Source organism: Buceros rhinoceros, unplaced genomic scaffold (assembly GCF_000710305.1).
Source record: "Buceros rhinoceros silvestris isolate BGI_N320 unplaced genomic scaffold, ASM71030v1 scaffold10781, whole genome shotgun sequence".
In the NCBI taxonomy this organism is placed as follows: Eukaryota; Metazoa; Chordata; class Aves; order Bucerotiformes; family Bucerotidae; genus Buceros; species Buceros rhinoceros.
Genome location: NW_010394899.1, coordinates 197,574 through 209,637, shown reverse-complemented (window position 1 = coordinate 209,637; position 12,064 = coordinate 197,574). Strand labels below are relative to the sequence as shown.

Genomic DNA, 12,064 nt, shown 5'->3' with positions numbered 1-12,064 from the left:
AAAGAGTGTACAGTGTAATACAGTGTAATTCATTCTGTACCAGTGTCTGTGCTTTAGACCCTATCACATCACATCTAGAGCCACAATATTTTTGGGACTACTACTTTAAGAAACACTCAGTGTGTTGACAGCTAGCAAAGTTTTTCTCTTTATATTTCAGATCTTGTTTTCTAACATCGAAGACATTCTTGGTGTTCACAAGGAGTTCCTGGCTGCCTTGGAATTTTGTTTACAACCAGAACCTCAGTCTCAGCATGAACTGGGAAATGTTTTCTTAAAATTTGTAAGTACAATGACTTAACGCTATCTGAAAATGCAGTTTCCTGTTGTAAGCTCCCATGCCCCTTAGCTAGCTGTAAACTCTAAGGCTTGTGGCAATACTATGACAATGTGTGTCTTGTATGAAAGTTTTAGGTAGGGTGGGAAAAAAACTTGTGAATGAAGTCAGAACAATGGAGACTACATCAAAATCAGCTAAACAACGAGGTATTTTTAGAAACTCTTCCTTTTCCCATTGACTATTTTTTCTCACCTAACTGATCCCGTTTTATTGCTGAGAATTTGTCTGCTTTGGTTCCAAATGTTTCAAAAAAGCAGCACAGTTTCAAATAAATTAATAACTTCTGTGTGTATTTTAAAATTTTTTAAAAATTGAAAAAGGACAATGCATCATTTACAGTAGTTAGTGTCTGTGCATACTTCTATCCTTCAGTAAATGGAAGATAGCGTGGGATGGCTTATCTTGCTGAAATGCAGCCTTTTACCATGGAATAAACAAGTACCTGCTTTCTGTAGCTCAAAAGTAAGCAAAATTTGGCTTTTGGACTCATAATGCTAGCTCAAGAATGCCAGAGACACAAAATGCAAAGCTGTCATATGATTCAAATTCACTCTGCCAGTTCCAGGTTGTTTAGAACATTTTGACGAGTTACTTTAGTGTCACCTGACTTTATGCCTGATAGCTGTATTATTTGTTCTCCCCATATATCCGTCGTGTGGTCACGTGTGCCAGCCCGATCCACTCAGATTGGCACTGCTAGGTGATCCAGGAAAGCACAGACCTCTTCCAAGGATCGTGCACTTGCAGCTTATGATGCTATCGTTGCTTCTCTCATTGTAATTTGTTTCTTAGACTGTGAAAATCTTCCAGTGTAGATTTTTGCTTTGTTTATTTTATTTTTTTTTAACTTGGTCTGGTTTTCGGTCATGTATGTGTGCCTTCCTCACACTAATACGTATATAGAGCGTACTCGGTATGCAAGATCAGTTATTATGTACAAACTGGACTCATTTAAATGCAAAGTTACCTAATTCACATGTATAATAATTTGAAGATACTAATTTTTTTTCCGCTGGAGCAGCCCTCCTGAGACATTTGAAAATTAGAAAGCACTTACATAATAGTCATTTTTTCAAATTCTTATTAACTGCATTAAGCCACGGGCCAAATTCCTATCAAAATATGTTGCACTTTCATAATCAAAATTCCTGCTTTCACAGTTCATTGGGTTTGAGTGGACAGCAATTATACAGCCATTTATTACTCATAAAGCTCTACCAACACCCCCTCTTGTGAAATTTTTATTTATGCTGTGACAATTATTAAAATAGTGTCAGGAAGTGTTATATTGAGGCCATGCCCCAAAATTATATCAGAGGCAACTGTCAGCTGCTGAAAAACGTATTGGTATATAGTGAATGTGATGTGCTGTACTAATATACAGGTTTTCATTAGTGAGAATATCAAAATTAGAGGCCTTTTGAGTGATGCTGTCAAATTGTCTACTGTGTTTCAGAGTGGCACTGAATAACCTGGAATGACATCCTGTCATTTGACTGAGTTCAAGCCTGGTATATGTATTCATTGGCAGTGTTTTCTTGTGTTCGAACATTTGATTTTGTAACTTCATTACTGTTAAATTTAATAGTTATGTAATATTCCTTTTTTATCAAATATGCAACGGTACAGAAATTATGAAACTGTAAAGCACGGGTGTGAATGCTGGTGAGAATTTGTCTTCTGACTGAGGCAGTTTGAGATCAGTTTACATTGCTGTCTGTGGAGGGCATTGCAAATAACGTGTACATCAACTCTTTCATGATCCCCTGGAGAAAGAAGCAGCTTGTGCAAAAGGAAGTAGAACATATATTTGATTCAGAACATACAGAAAAACCTGGTCTCATCCCTAATTACCTTAAAGAAATGTAGGAATACCGTTAGGAGCATTGTGGTACCTCAAGTCTGAGTAGGGAACAGTCAGCAGAAGATTATTAAGAGAGGAGGAAGTAATCTGTCCATGTATGCAGATTGTGCCTAGGTCTTAGAAGACAGGCTTCTCTATGGGTATTTGGGAGTAAAGGAGGTGGGATTTGTGCCCTGTCACAGTAAAAGCTTCCATAGTGAGTCTCCAGCAAGTGACAAGGAGATGCTGGTGGCAGCTATGGTTCAGAGTGAGTCTTCAGTTCCTTTCTGTTCAGGCTTCCAAAGCTCCATTTCTCTCACTAGGGCTATTTGGATGAAGCAGAAGCATTCATAAAATCCCCTTGCCTCAGAAACACGCATGGAGGTGTGTCCATGGTGGTAAAAACAGTTTATTGGAAATGATGTACACTATTTTGCCATCACAAGAAGCCCTTGCAGCACATTTAGGCTTTCCTGGAGAGAAAGCCATCCATTCTCTTCCAGTGACATGCTCCTGCAACAGGGCTGAAGAGCTTTGTTCAGGGTGCACGCAGTTAACGAGTTCACCAAGGGAACACATGGGTGACATATTTCTTTCGTTTTGGGTAAGGTTCTCTTGTTGCAATGTGCTTAGAAAAAATGCGGGGATATACACCTTCAGCGCTCCATTTTCTTTGTCAGCAAATCCCAGTTCACGCTGAGGAAGTGACACAGTGCTTGTGAATCTCGAATGTATCAGTGTATGTTCTATCGTGATGACTTGGCAAGGTCATTCTTAGTCCTTATTATGAATCTGATCCTTGTCGGCAGCCAGATGTTAGCATAGGAGCTTTTCTCCAGCAACTCAATGTTAAAAATGCTCAGAAATTTGGTGAATAACTTGAGAATTCTTGAAGTGTTGTTTTTTCCCAGACACTGCATTTTTTAATGGTACATGTTTTCTGTAAGTTTCCTTGTATCGTATATCCTTGATAGAGATCCCCAGATGGCCCATGTGGAGTTCTACCAGACTGCAGTGCAGTGTTTGGTCCTGTTCAGGAGATCTATGTATGCTGTCTTTCCTCTAATCTCCACTGGCCCAACTCTTTTCCTGGTTTACCATGTTTAGAAGAGCCTTGCTCAACAACAGTCCACTGGTCTTCAGAAACAGGACCTTGCTTTCAGTGGATATAAGCCTCTAGGATCAGAGTTGATTCGTTTATAATAATGCTAGGGCATTCTTCCTGGATCTCCAGCTCAGAAGGATTCAGATCTCGAGTAACACCTGAAGCAAGCAAGCAGATTTTGCAAGAGTTCCCAAAGAGCAATCATTGCGCATTGACCTTTGGAGGTTTTTAACAGATTATGAAATCTTCTGATACTGATGTGTGAAAAATTGTTTCATTTTAGAAGACAGACAATGTTTGTTCTAGTGTACTCCATTTGGTCAGATGATCATGAGAGGTTCATTGTCTGATGCTGGATGCTAGAATTTCTGTTGGAGTTGTAGTTCAGTATGACCATATCAGACAGTGAGGAACTTACCTAAATGTTCATTCAAAAGTTTCAGCCTTAAACAAAATGGCATGTAGAGCAAGTGTTTAACATCAAAGACAGCATATACACTGAGCTTGGAGTAATCACACCTCATCAGTACAGGCTCTTCCATGCAGGTCATGGAAACCTGAGACTGTCTGCAGAGCAGAGGGCAGGGATTTGACAGATGCTTCATTTCAGATTTGCCTTATTGCTAGAGGTTTGGCGACATAGTAGCTAGAAACTTGTTTGAGGGAAATGTGTTTTCTTCTCATTTTTAGGAGCAATATTGCATGTGTGATCCCTTTTCCTGTCTAAGTCATCAGAGATCTTGTTTGTTGAGAATTGTACTGTTTTGTTTAGGTTTTTCATGTTGGAAAATTGGTTTCAGCCTGCTTTGAAACAAGAAAATGCCGGGATACGTCCACACAGAATGCACAGAATTCTCAAATGTCTTATTTGCTTTTTCTTGTCAATACTATTTTCAAATTTGCACTAATTTGTGGGCAGTCCTAATGGGCCCAAAATAACATATTTGGAGGATAAACTGATGGTTACAGTTTTATTTTAACCAAATGAATAACAGTATAGGCTTATTTCTGTCACCAAAATCAGGAGGTCTAGCTGTGTATCCAGCAGATCTGCTGAGTAAGATGATGCCATTTTTATGTGGCCACATCTCTGACCATAATTGCACTTTACTGTGGAGTAACAGCAGGTTCAGAATTCCTGCACTAACATCTGTAATTATGTAACTGATAATTTCTTCACCAGGGCATGGGAGAGCCCAGGAGTGAATGTCACCCAGAGAGGAAATTAAACACTTCAGACACTGAGTAATTTAAAGCATAGTTCTCATATTTGTGGGTCTCATGCATGAAGGACGGCTGGAGAAGTATTGATGAAAGCACGCTGGTGTGTGTATAATTATTGTACTTACTTGAGCTTTAGCAAAGGGATTTTGTCGTGATCTAAATATAGCCTCCCCAAACTCCAGGCTCTCAAATCTGCAGTCAGAAACCTGAGCGATGACATTTTGTGTGCATTGATGTAATGGATGCTGTCATGTTAATGGTTACTATTTTTAGTTTCAAGCATGCTGCTTGTGTGCATCCAGGGACTAGACGAGAGATGAGAGAAGGAAATGTAGGAGAAACTCGTGTATCTGTCTTCTCATTCTGTAACTCCCCAGTTTTCATGGTTGAAAACAATCCCGTGTCTCTCAATTGCCTGTCCTCTACGGAGTTGTGGAACCTGCCCTGCCTTTTCCTGCACGTGGTGGTCAGAAACCTTTGTTTCTTTTCAACTTCCTAGCATTAAACTGCAGCACTAATATGAACAGCTGCAGATGAAGTATAAAAGCCTTGAACATACCATCGCACCTTCCAGCTCTTTGCACTATACTCTTTGTGACTTGAATTTTACTTGTTTTGTACCATTGTTTTTGTGTTTGGACATATATCTGTTTATTCGCAGTTCTTCCTTTGGAAGTACAAGGAGGGGAAAAATTTCCATTAGATTAGTGACAAACCAAACCCCAAAGCATTTTACAGTCAAATACTCCGAAACTAATATAAACACAGTTTATTTTCATGTCACAGTGGTGAAGGGAATGCCCAGTGAGTGCAGATGTATTTCAGTGGATTCATGTTACTTAACTCCTTCGGTTGTTGTAGATTTTTTTGTTTGGAGCTATTTTAACAGCAGCTAGGTGCTGCAGGTATCTTTAGTTAACAGAAAAAACTCGTGTCTCTAAGAGTGCTAGAAATCCAATCAAAACTCAAAAAAAAGGTTTTTTTCTAGCTCTGGGAAGTTGAAAATGTTCACATTGAATGTTTTCAGGCAAGCATCGGAAATAGAAAATTAATGATGTGAATGCCACAACAAACTCCAGAGGGCATTGTCTACATGGCATGGTGCCCTGAGATGCCAGATGTGGAAGACCTCCAATATTACACCTGGCAGAGTGCCACGCTAATGCATCTAAATTACTTTTGATATGCAAAATAGCTCGTGTGAGTACCTCTGCGTGGCACTGCATTGTGGCAGTGAACTTGTGACTTGAACCAGGAAAAGAACCTACTATTGTGAGAAGCACCCAAAAAATGATGGGTCTTTTTGGCTTTGACTAAAGCCTAACATAGTCTCTTGACCCCCTCCTTTTATTGCAGTGGATGCAATACTGGAATCTCATAACATAGCTGCTGAAAATTCAGCCCTTCCCAAAAGCCTTGACAGAATCAACTTGCTCCTTACTTGATCTGCTCAGGCATGGAAATAGTTGTTACTGCTTCTTTTGTGACTCATGTCAGTGTTTCCAGATTTCTGAAGTTTGCTGTGGGTTTACCATCCTTGATCATTTTAGTTAGAAGTTGTTGCACTGTCTTCGATTCTGGAGGTCAGTAAAGCAGAACTTGGTGCTGCCAGCTGACCCCTGTTTCTTAACAGGGGATTTTATTCCACTGCGTACACTGGTGGGTGTGACATGTTCCAGTGTAAGCACCTCAATCTGGTTGTGAAGCTGCCTTTCCCTTCCTTTAACTTCCATAATATGTTGGGGGTTTTATGTGTTTTTGATGAAAATCTTCCATTTAGGGAAAGTGTTATGGACAGCTGACCTTCTGTTTAGTGTTTCACTGAAATCATGAAGTCTCATGTTTGTTTCAGAATGCAAAGTGAAGCAGCCAGCTCACTGGGGGTGGGGAGTGTGTTTGGACATACATCTGTTTATTCTGAGGTTCCCCCTCAGCCCTGAAAAGCAGGGGATTTCCAGCTGGTTGCTTTGTTTTATAGTTCCCCTCCAGATCTTTTGAGCTTCTCCCAGGCCTTGGTTCTTCCCAGCCACCTCTTTCTTCCTCCTGCTGGAGTGGTCAGCACAGCTCAGAAATGCCAACCCCCATGCCCCTGGCTTTGGCTTGCTCCTGGCTACCGTGCTGGAATAGCCTGACACACATACAAGTATCCCCGAGACAGCAAAATCCATTCTTTCAGCAGAGAATATATTATTTCAGTGATGCATTAAGAAGAAAAGTGCTGGTAGTCTCTGGGCTCAGAAAGCTGATGTTAACTAACAACGGAGTAAGGTAGGAGGTACTGGAAGACCTCTATACATTATTCATATTAGAGGAGCATCACATGCTTCGTGCAATCTACAACCCTGATGCCACTCTGAGTGCACATCCCTTTGTAAAGAATTCGGTATCAGACTGTGACAAAACAGTCACTCCAGTTTTGCCTGAGTCAGTAAGTTGTTATGCTTTTCCTTGCAGAAAGACAAATTCTTTGTGTATGAGGAGTACTGTAGCAACCACGAGAAAGCACTCAGACTGCTGATGGAATTGAACAAGATCCCAACAGTGAGAACATTCCTCCTGGTAAGCACCTTCTCTAGCGCTCTTGACTTAATGATCTGACTTTGCACTGTACTCATAATAACTCTTTGGTATCCCAAGAATGCCAGACACTTTGCGGTTGTTACCCATTCCAGGTATGGCACTTGGGATGGATAGGTATTGAACTCACTGATCGGTTCAGTCACAGAACTAAGCACAGCTCTGGTATGAGTGAATTCAGTGGAAATAGAGAGGGCAGTTTTTTTTCTTTCTTTTTTTCTTTTTTAAAGGAAGCAACAGAAAATATGAGCAAAGATTGTGAAAGGACTAATGCAATAAGTCAGCAGCAGGGCTGTGACTAGTTCCCAGTGGATCTGATTCCCTGCTCAGTACTCTGACCAATTCACCATCTGCAGACCCACCAGATGATGTGGCCTGCTTCTGACACCCTTTTCCCCCATGAGTCCAGTTGTGGGCAAGAAATGTAGTCTGGATGAATAGTTTTGACTGCGTCATTGCAGTTTGTATCAAAAATGACCTAACTCCCCATGCAATCCCTGATGTGGTAGTGTCTGTGCTGGGAGGATCTGTGGCCTACAGCCTTCAAATACCTTTAGAGAGGCTGGGCTGGGAGGAGAAACGACCAGTAGAAGGTGCCTCCTGCCCACCATTCCTTATATTTCTTTCTTTTTTTAGATGTTTCTTCTCCTATTCTTTATCCTAATTCTGCTTGATTTTTGGATGTTTCATCTTCCAGCCATGGATGCATGGCATTTGGAAAGGGTTGGCATGTAGGTAAGGGACTAATTCAAATTCAGCACATTAGCTGTTTTCTTAGTAAATGGTATGAGGTAAACGAAAGGCTGTTGTTTCCAAGGGGCCTGCTCTTCTTTCTGCTCTTTTCCTTTCTGCCAAAGGTCTGCTCTTTTGCGATATAGTATAGCAAGAGAACACTTCTGCATAAATGCCTGTCACAAGCAGAATCAGAGCATTCTTTTACCCACAAACTATAGACCTTGGAGGGAGCAGCCGGGACAGGCACTCGTGCTACTGTGTAGTCAGAATCTGTTTGTCATGTCTGAGTTTTAATGAACCTTGTTAAACCATTAGTTTGAGTCGCCAAATGACCCTTGCCTTGTTTGTGAGTTCCTCTGGGTGCTTCTTTTGAGGGAAACTGAGGAGAAAGAGGAGAGACAAAAGTGCATGTAAACACCATCATTCCCAACATTCAGTGTTCTCCATTTCTACAGGTTTGGCAAACGCCTCTCTCTGTGTTACTGGCAGCAGCTGGCAAACTGATTACAAGGCACATAAAAGGTGTCGCACTGTCTGCTGTGGCTTGCTGCAGCACCTGAATCCGAGAGACTCTTAAAATAGCAGTAAATATGGGAGGTGAGGCTACACTGTGCTGTGGGTGCTTGTAATTTCTTCCAGCCTCCCTTCTCTTCTCCACTGCCTCCTAAAGCCAATGCTATAATGCCACCATGCAGAGAAAGCTGCATTAAAACACAAAGCTTTGCTTGTGAGGATAGATTTGGCCCAATTGCCCCCTCACAGCTGCTGAAATACAGAATGTGGGAATGTGTTTGAAAAATCACTAAGTGTTAAAGGACAGTTTTGAGCCTAGAGCTAGAGAGAGGGCTGAAAGAAAAGATGGGAAGGACTGAATCACTTGAGACTTGGAAAATTGGACAGGGAGCATTGTGAGCTGGTAGCCAGCGCCACAGATCTAGAATAGCCTGGGGAAGGGTTATTTTACAGACGATTGTCTGTAAAAATACCAGTTAGGACTAATGAGATTTATGTATGATGTCTCTGAACATTCCTTGAAGAGGATTGTTGAACTACAGCCAAAAACTCACTAAATTTCAGAGTGTGTCTGAGCCACAGCACACATTTCACAGGGGAAAATGTTATCAGTGATGCCCCAAAGCAAGCACATCTTGGCTGAACTGAATTTAAACTTCAGCTGCTGTTGACAGAACAGGTTTGCAGCTGGGGTGATTTTTGGAGCAAAGTTGTCCAGATTCATTGTCAAACATAGGAATGTAGACTAGCTTACCTGAAATAGATTTGAAGTCCATCTGAGTTCACTACCTGTATCTGTCAGCAGCCCAATAACAGAATCTTCAGGGAAATATATACAAAAACTGTACACTAGGTCAGTATTTGCTTATCACACAGATATTACAGATTATTTTGACAATATTTTTTCAATGCCATACCCATTTCTTATGCTCACCTTCCATGTCAATCCTGAGAAATGAATTTCCATAATCTACTGAGAAGCTGAGCATCACTTGTTTGGGGTAGTGTGTGCAAATTTGTCTGTGGAGCGCTTCTTCTGGAATGCAGGGCCCCTCCAAATTTGTGTGAACTCACTGTGTGAGTATTGTGAGTTACTACTTCTGTTCCTCAACCTAAAATCTATTTGGACTGGATTTCTTTAGTGTATTGATCCATTACTTGTCCCCTTCCTTACTGTGTTTAAACAATGCTGGGAGAGTGGTAATTCTAGGCAGAGAAATGCCCTTCACCTCCTTTCTATTCGGAAGTCACAGAGCTTCACAAAAAAACCTGGGTTTCAGCATTAATTAAAATGAGCATCAGAATTAATGAAACCAGATATCCTTAAATGTCATTGCCTGTTGCACCTCCTGCCTACATTGTAGCCTTGGCTGCGTGTCCCATAGTAAGCAGCAACACGTGCTGTGACTGGCTGAGCGCGGTATGTGTGCTCTAGCCAGCTGGTGTGCCCAAGCTGTTTGTCCAGCTGTGCTTAGACATTGCATTTTGCCAGAGAATTGGTTGATGTGATGCAGATGACTCATTTATTTCAATTCCACTTTGATTTCCTTCAGACAGGAGGATTGGGCTAGAGCTGATTACTCGTTAGTAGGCTTTGTTTTAGCCTTCAAGAGTTTGCTGGAACAACGCAAACTTTGCATAGTGACCAATGACAAAAGGTTGTATCAGTTGTGGAAGTAGGCTGGATTATTTTAGGTAATGGTGCACCGAGGTTTGCTGATTGTTGTCGTATTGTTACAACATTTTTTGAGTCACCAGCTGCATAATATTTCCCTGGGAAGTTAACTTTCTACACAGCCGCTGTTATCCACAGTCAATTTTATTTTGATGATGCACGAAGAACTTTGCAGACTTGATGGCTGTATTTCAGTGGTGAATGTAGTCCCATTTCCTGTATCTTAAGTGTGGCGAAGTGCTTTCTGACCGTAATAAGTGTTTTAGGAATACAGAATCATGTCAAAGAGCATCTGAGGTAACATTTGTTTTGTTTTCTTGATTATAGGGTTGCATGCTTTTGGGAGGCAGAAAGACGACAGACATTCCACTAGAAGGTTATCTACTGACTCCAATTCAGAGAATTTGCAAATACCCACTTCTGCTTAAGGTAAAGCGAAGAAAGTATCTCTCCAGATGGTTGTTTTACTCTTGAATTGATTCTGCCTGTTTTAGCCCTGACTTCTGTTGTCACTATGACCTTCCTGGTTTGCACTTCTAGAAGTTGGATCCTCTCTGAAGAAAACGACTTTTTATGGGTACTGTCAAAAAGCTGTCTGGTGCTGACAGGCTGCTAAGTCTCATGATGGTGTGGGTCTGCCAGTCAGGGCAAGTTACTGACTAATGCCTTTTGACTTCAGTTCTCTTCAGATGTTTACTAAGGCTTGTGAGTGCTATTTTAGCCACTTCCTGAAAAGCCGTGTTCGGATAAAATTCTATCAGTGTCCTGAGGGACTGGATGGGTCTGGGGATTCTAAATTGGATGCATCTTTCATCACAGGGTCTCTAGTTCACGTGTGTTCAGGTCAGTAATGATCAAAATCCTGCATCATCTGACAGCTGTTTGTCAGCTTCTTTGAAAACCGTTTGGTTGTCTCAGACAAGTTCCCAGTGGACGGGTGTCACTCAGGAATTGCTGCTGCAATTGGCAGTAATTGGCCCCCTTGCTAGTATTCTTACCATAGTTGCTACATCATAAAAGATCTGAAAAGAGCTAACTTGCCTCTCATTCCTCCAGGTCAGGGCTGGGTCACATGCCTGGTGGGGACAAGCAGAGAGGGAAAAGGAGAATGCAGTTTCTGGGAGAGCTTGCATCACCAGTGGCCTTGTAGCTACTCTGTGGCTAACAGCCATCAATCTTCAGTGATGTCCGTCTTTCTCAATCAGGGTGACATTACATTTACTAAGAGAAGATTAATAAAAAATATAAGAAATTGACTCATTTTGAAAGAAATGTCCTTCCCAAGTTGTGGAAGAAAGAAAGGATTCTGTGGTGCGCTGGTGCTCTTGGTCGCAGGCTGGCCACATGGCTCAGTTGTATGTCGTGTAAAGCTATCACTGTGCTGTGTCTGGACATTCAGCATGATTAGAGGTTTTCATAGGTACAAGCTGGTTAGCTCTATTCTGATCTGTTGTTCCATTTAAAATTGTTTCATCTGATAAACATTTACATTACGTCTTTCCATCCAATTGGAGCTTTCAGAGCTGAATTTTCAAAGTATATCTTTGCACCAGGTGGAATCAATCTGTTCTTAGAGCTGTGCCCAAACCCATCTCCCAGCAGACAGTCGTGCACTGCTCCTTATAGACCTGGCTACTGGAATTCATGTGTATACAGCCAGTTTGTCAGCCCAGTCAGTCTATCACAACTCACCGTTTGAACAAACTATGGCACACGCAAGGAAAAGTTAATGCATGAGACTGCTACAAACTTTTTTTCCACAGTACTAGTTACTCAAGATAGGCCAAGGATGCCTAGATCAGGAAAGCACGTAAGTGGCTCCAGCTCTTGTTTATCTTCAGAGAGGACTGGTTATGTAGACATAATTGGAAACCTAATGATACCTCAGTTTAAGTTCATTGTGTTTATTTGGAGTTAGTGTGGAGAGAATTTAATGCCTGTTCAGTCTGTGGATCTGCGTGATGACTGTGAGAGCAACCGTGTGCACGGAAAGGGCGTTCCTATGGCATCCGATATGGTAAACAGACCAGGGGGTGTGGGGAACCTTAAAAT

At 41.4% G+C, this 12,064-nt stretch overlaps 1 protein-coding gene across 1 annotated transcript in view; it reads left to right on the top strand.

Moving 5' to 3' along the window:
- The window catches only part of PREX1 (phosphatidylinositol-3,4,5-trisphosphate-dependent Rac exchange factor 1), a gene marked incomplete at its 5' end in the record, with an annotated part of 86,981 nt that overhangs the window by 4,302 nt on the left and 70,615 nt on the right, over positions 1–12,064 (top strand). Inside the window, 3 exons of the mRNA XM_010145375.1 lie at positions 161–283; positions 6,967–7,071; positions 10,340–10,441. Coding sequence (XP_010143677.1) covers positions 161–283; positions 6,967–7,071; positions 10,340–10,441 — 330 coding nt within the window. The remainder of the gene's footprint in view (positions 1–160; positions 284–6,966; positions 7,072–10,339; positions 10,442–12,064) is intronic.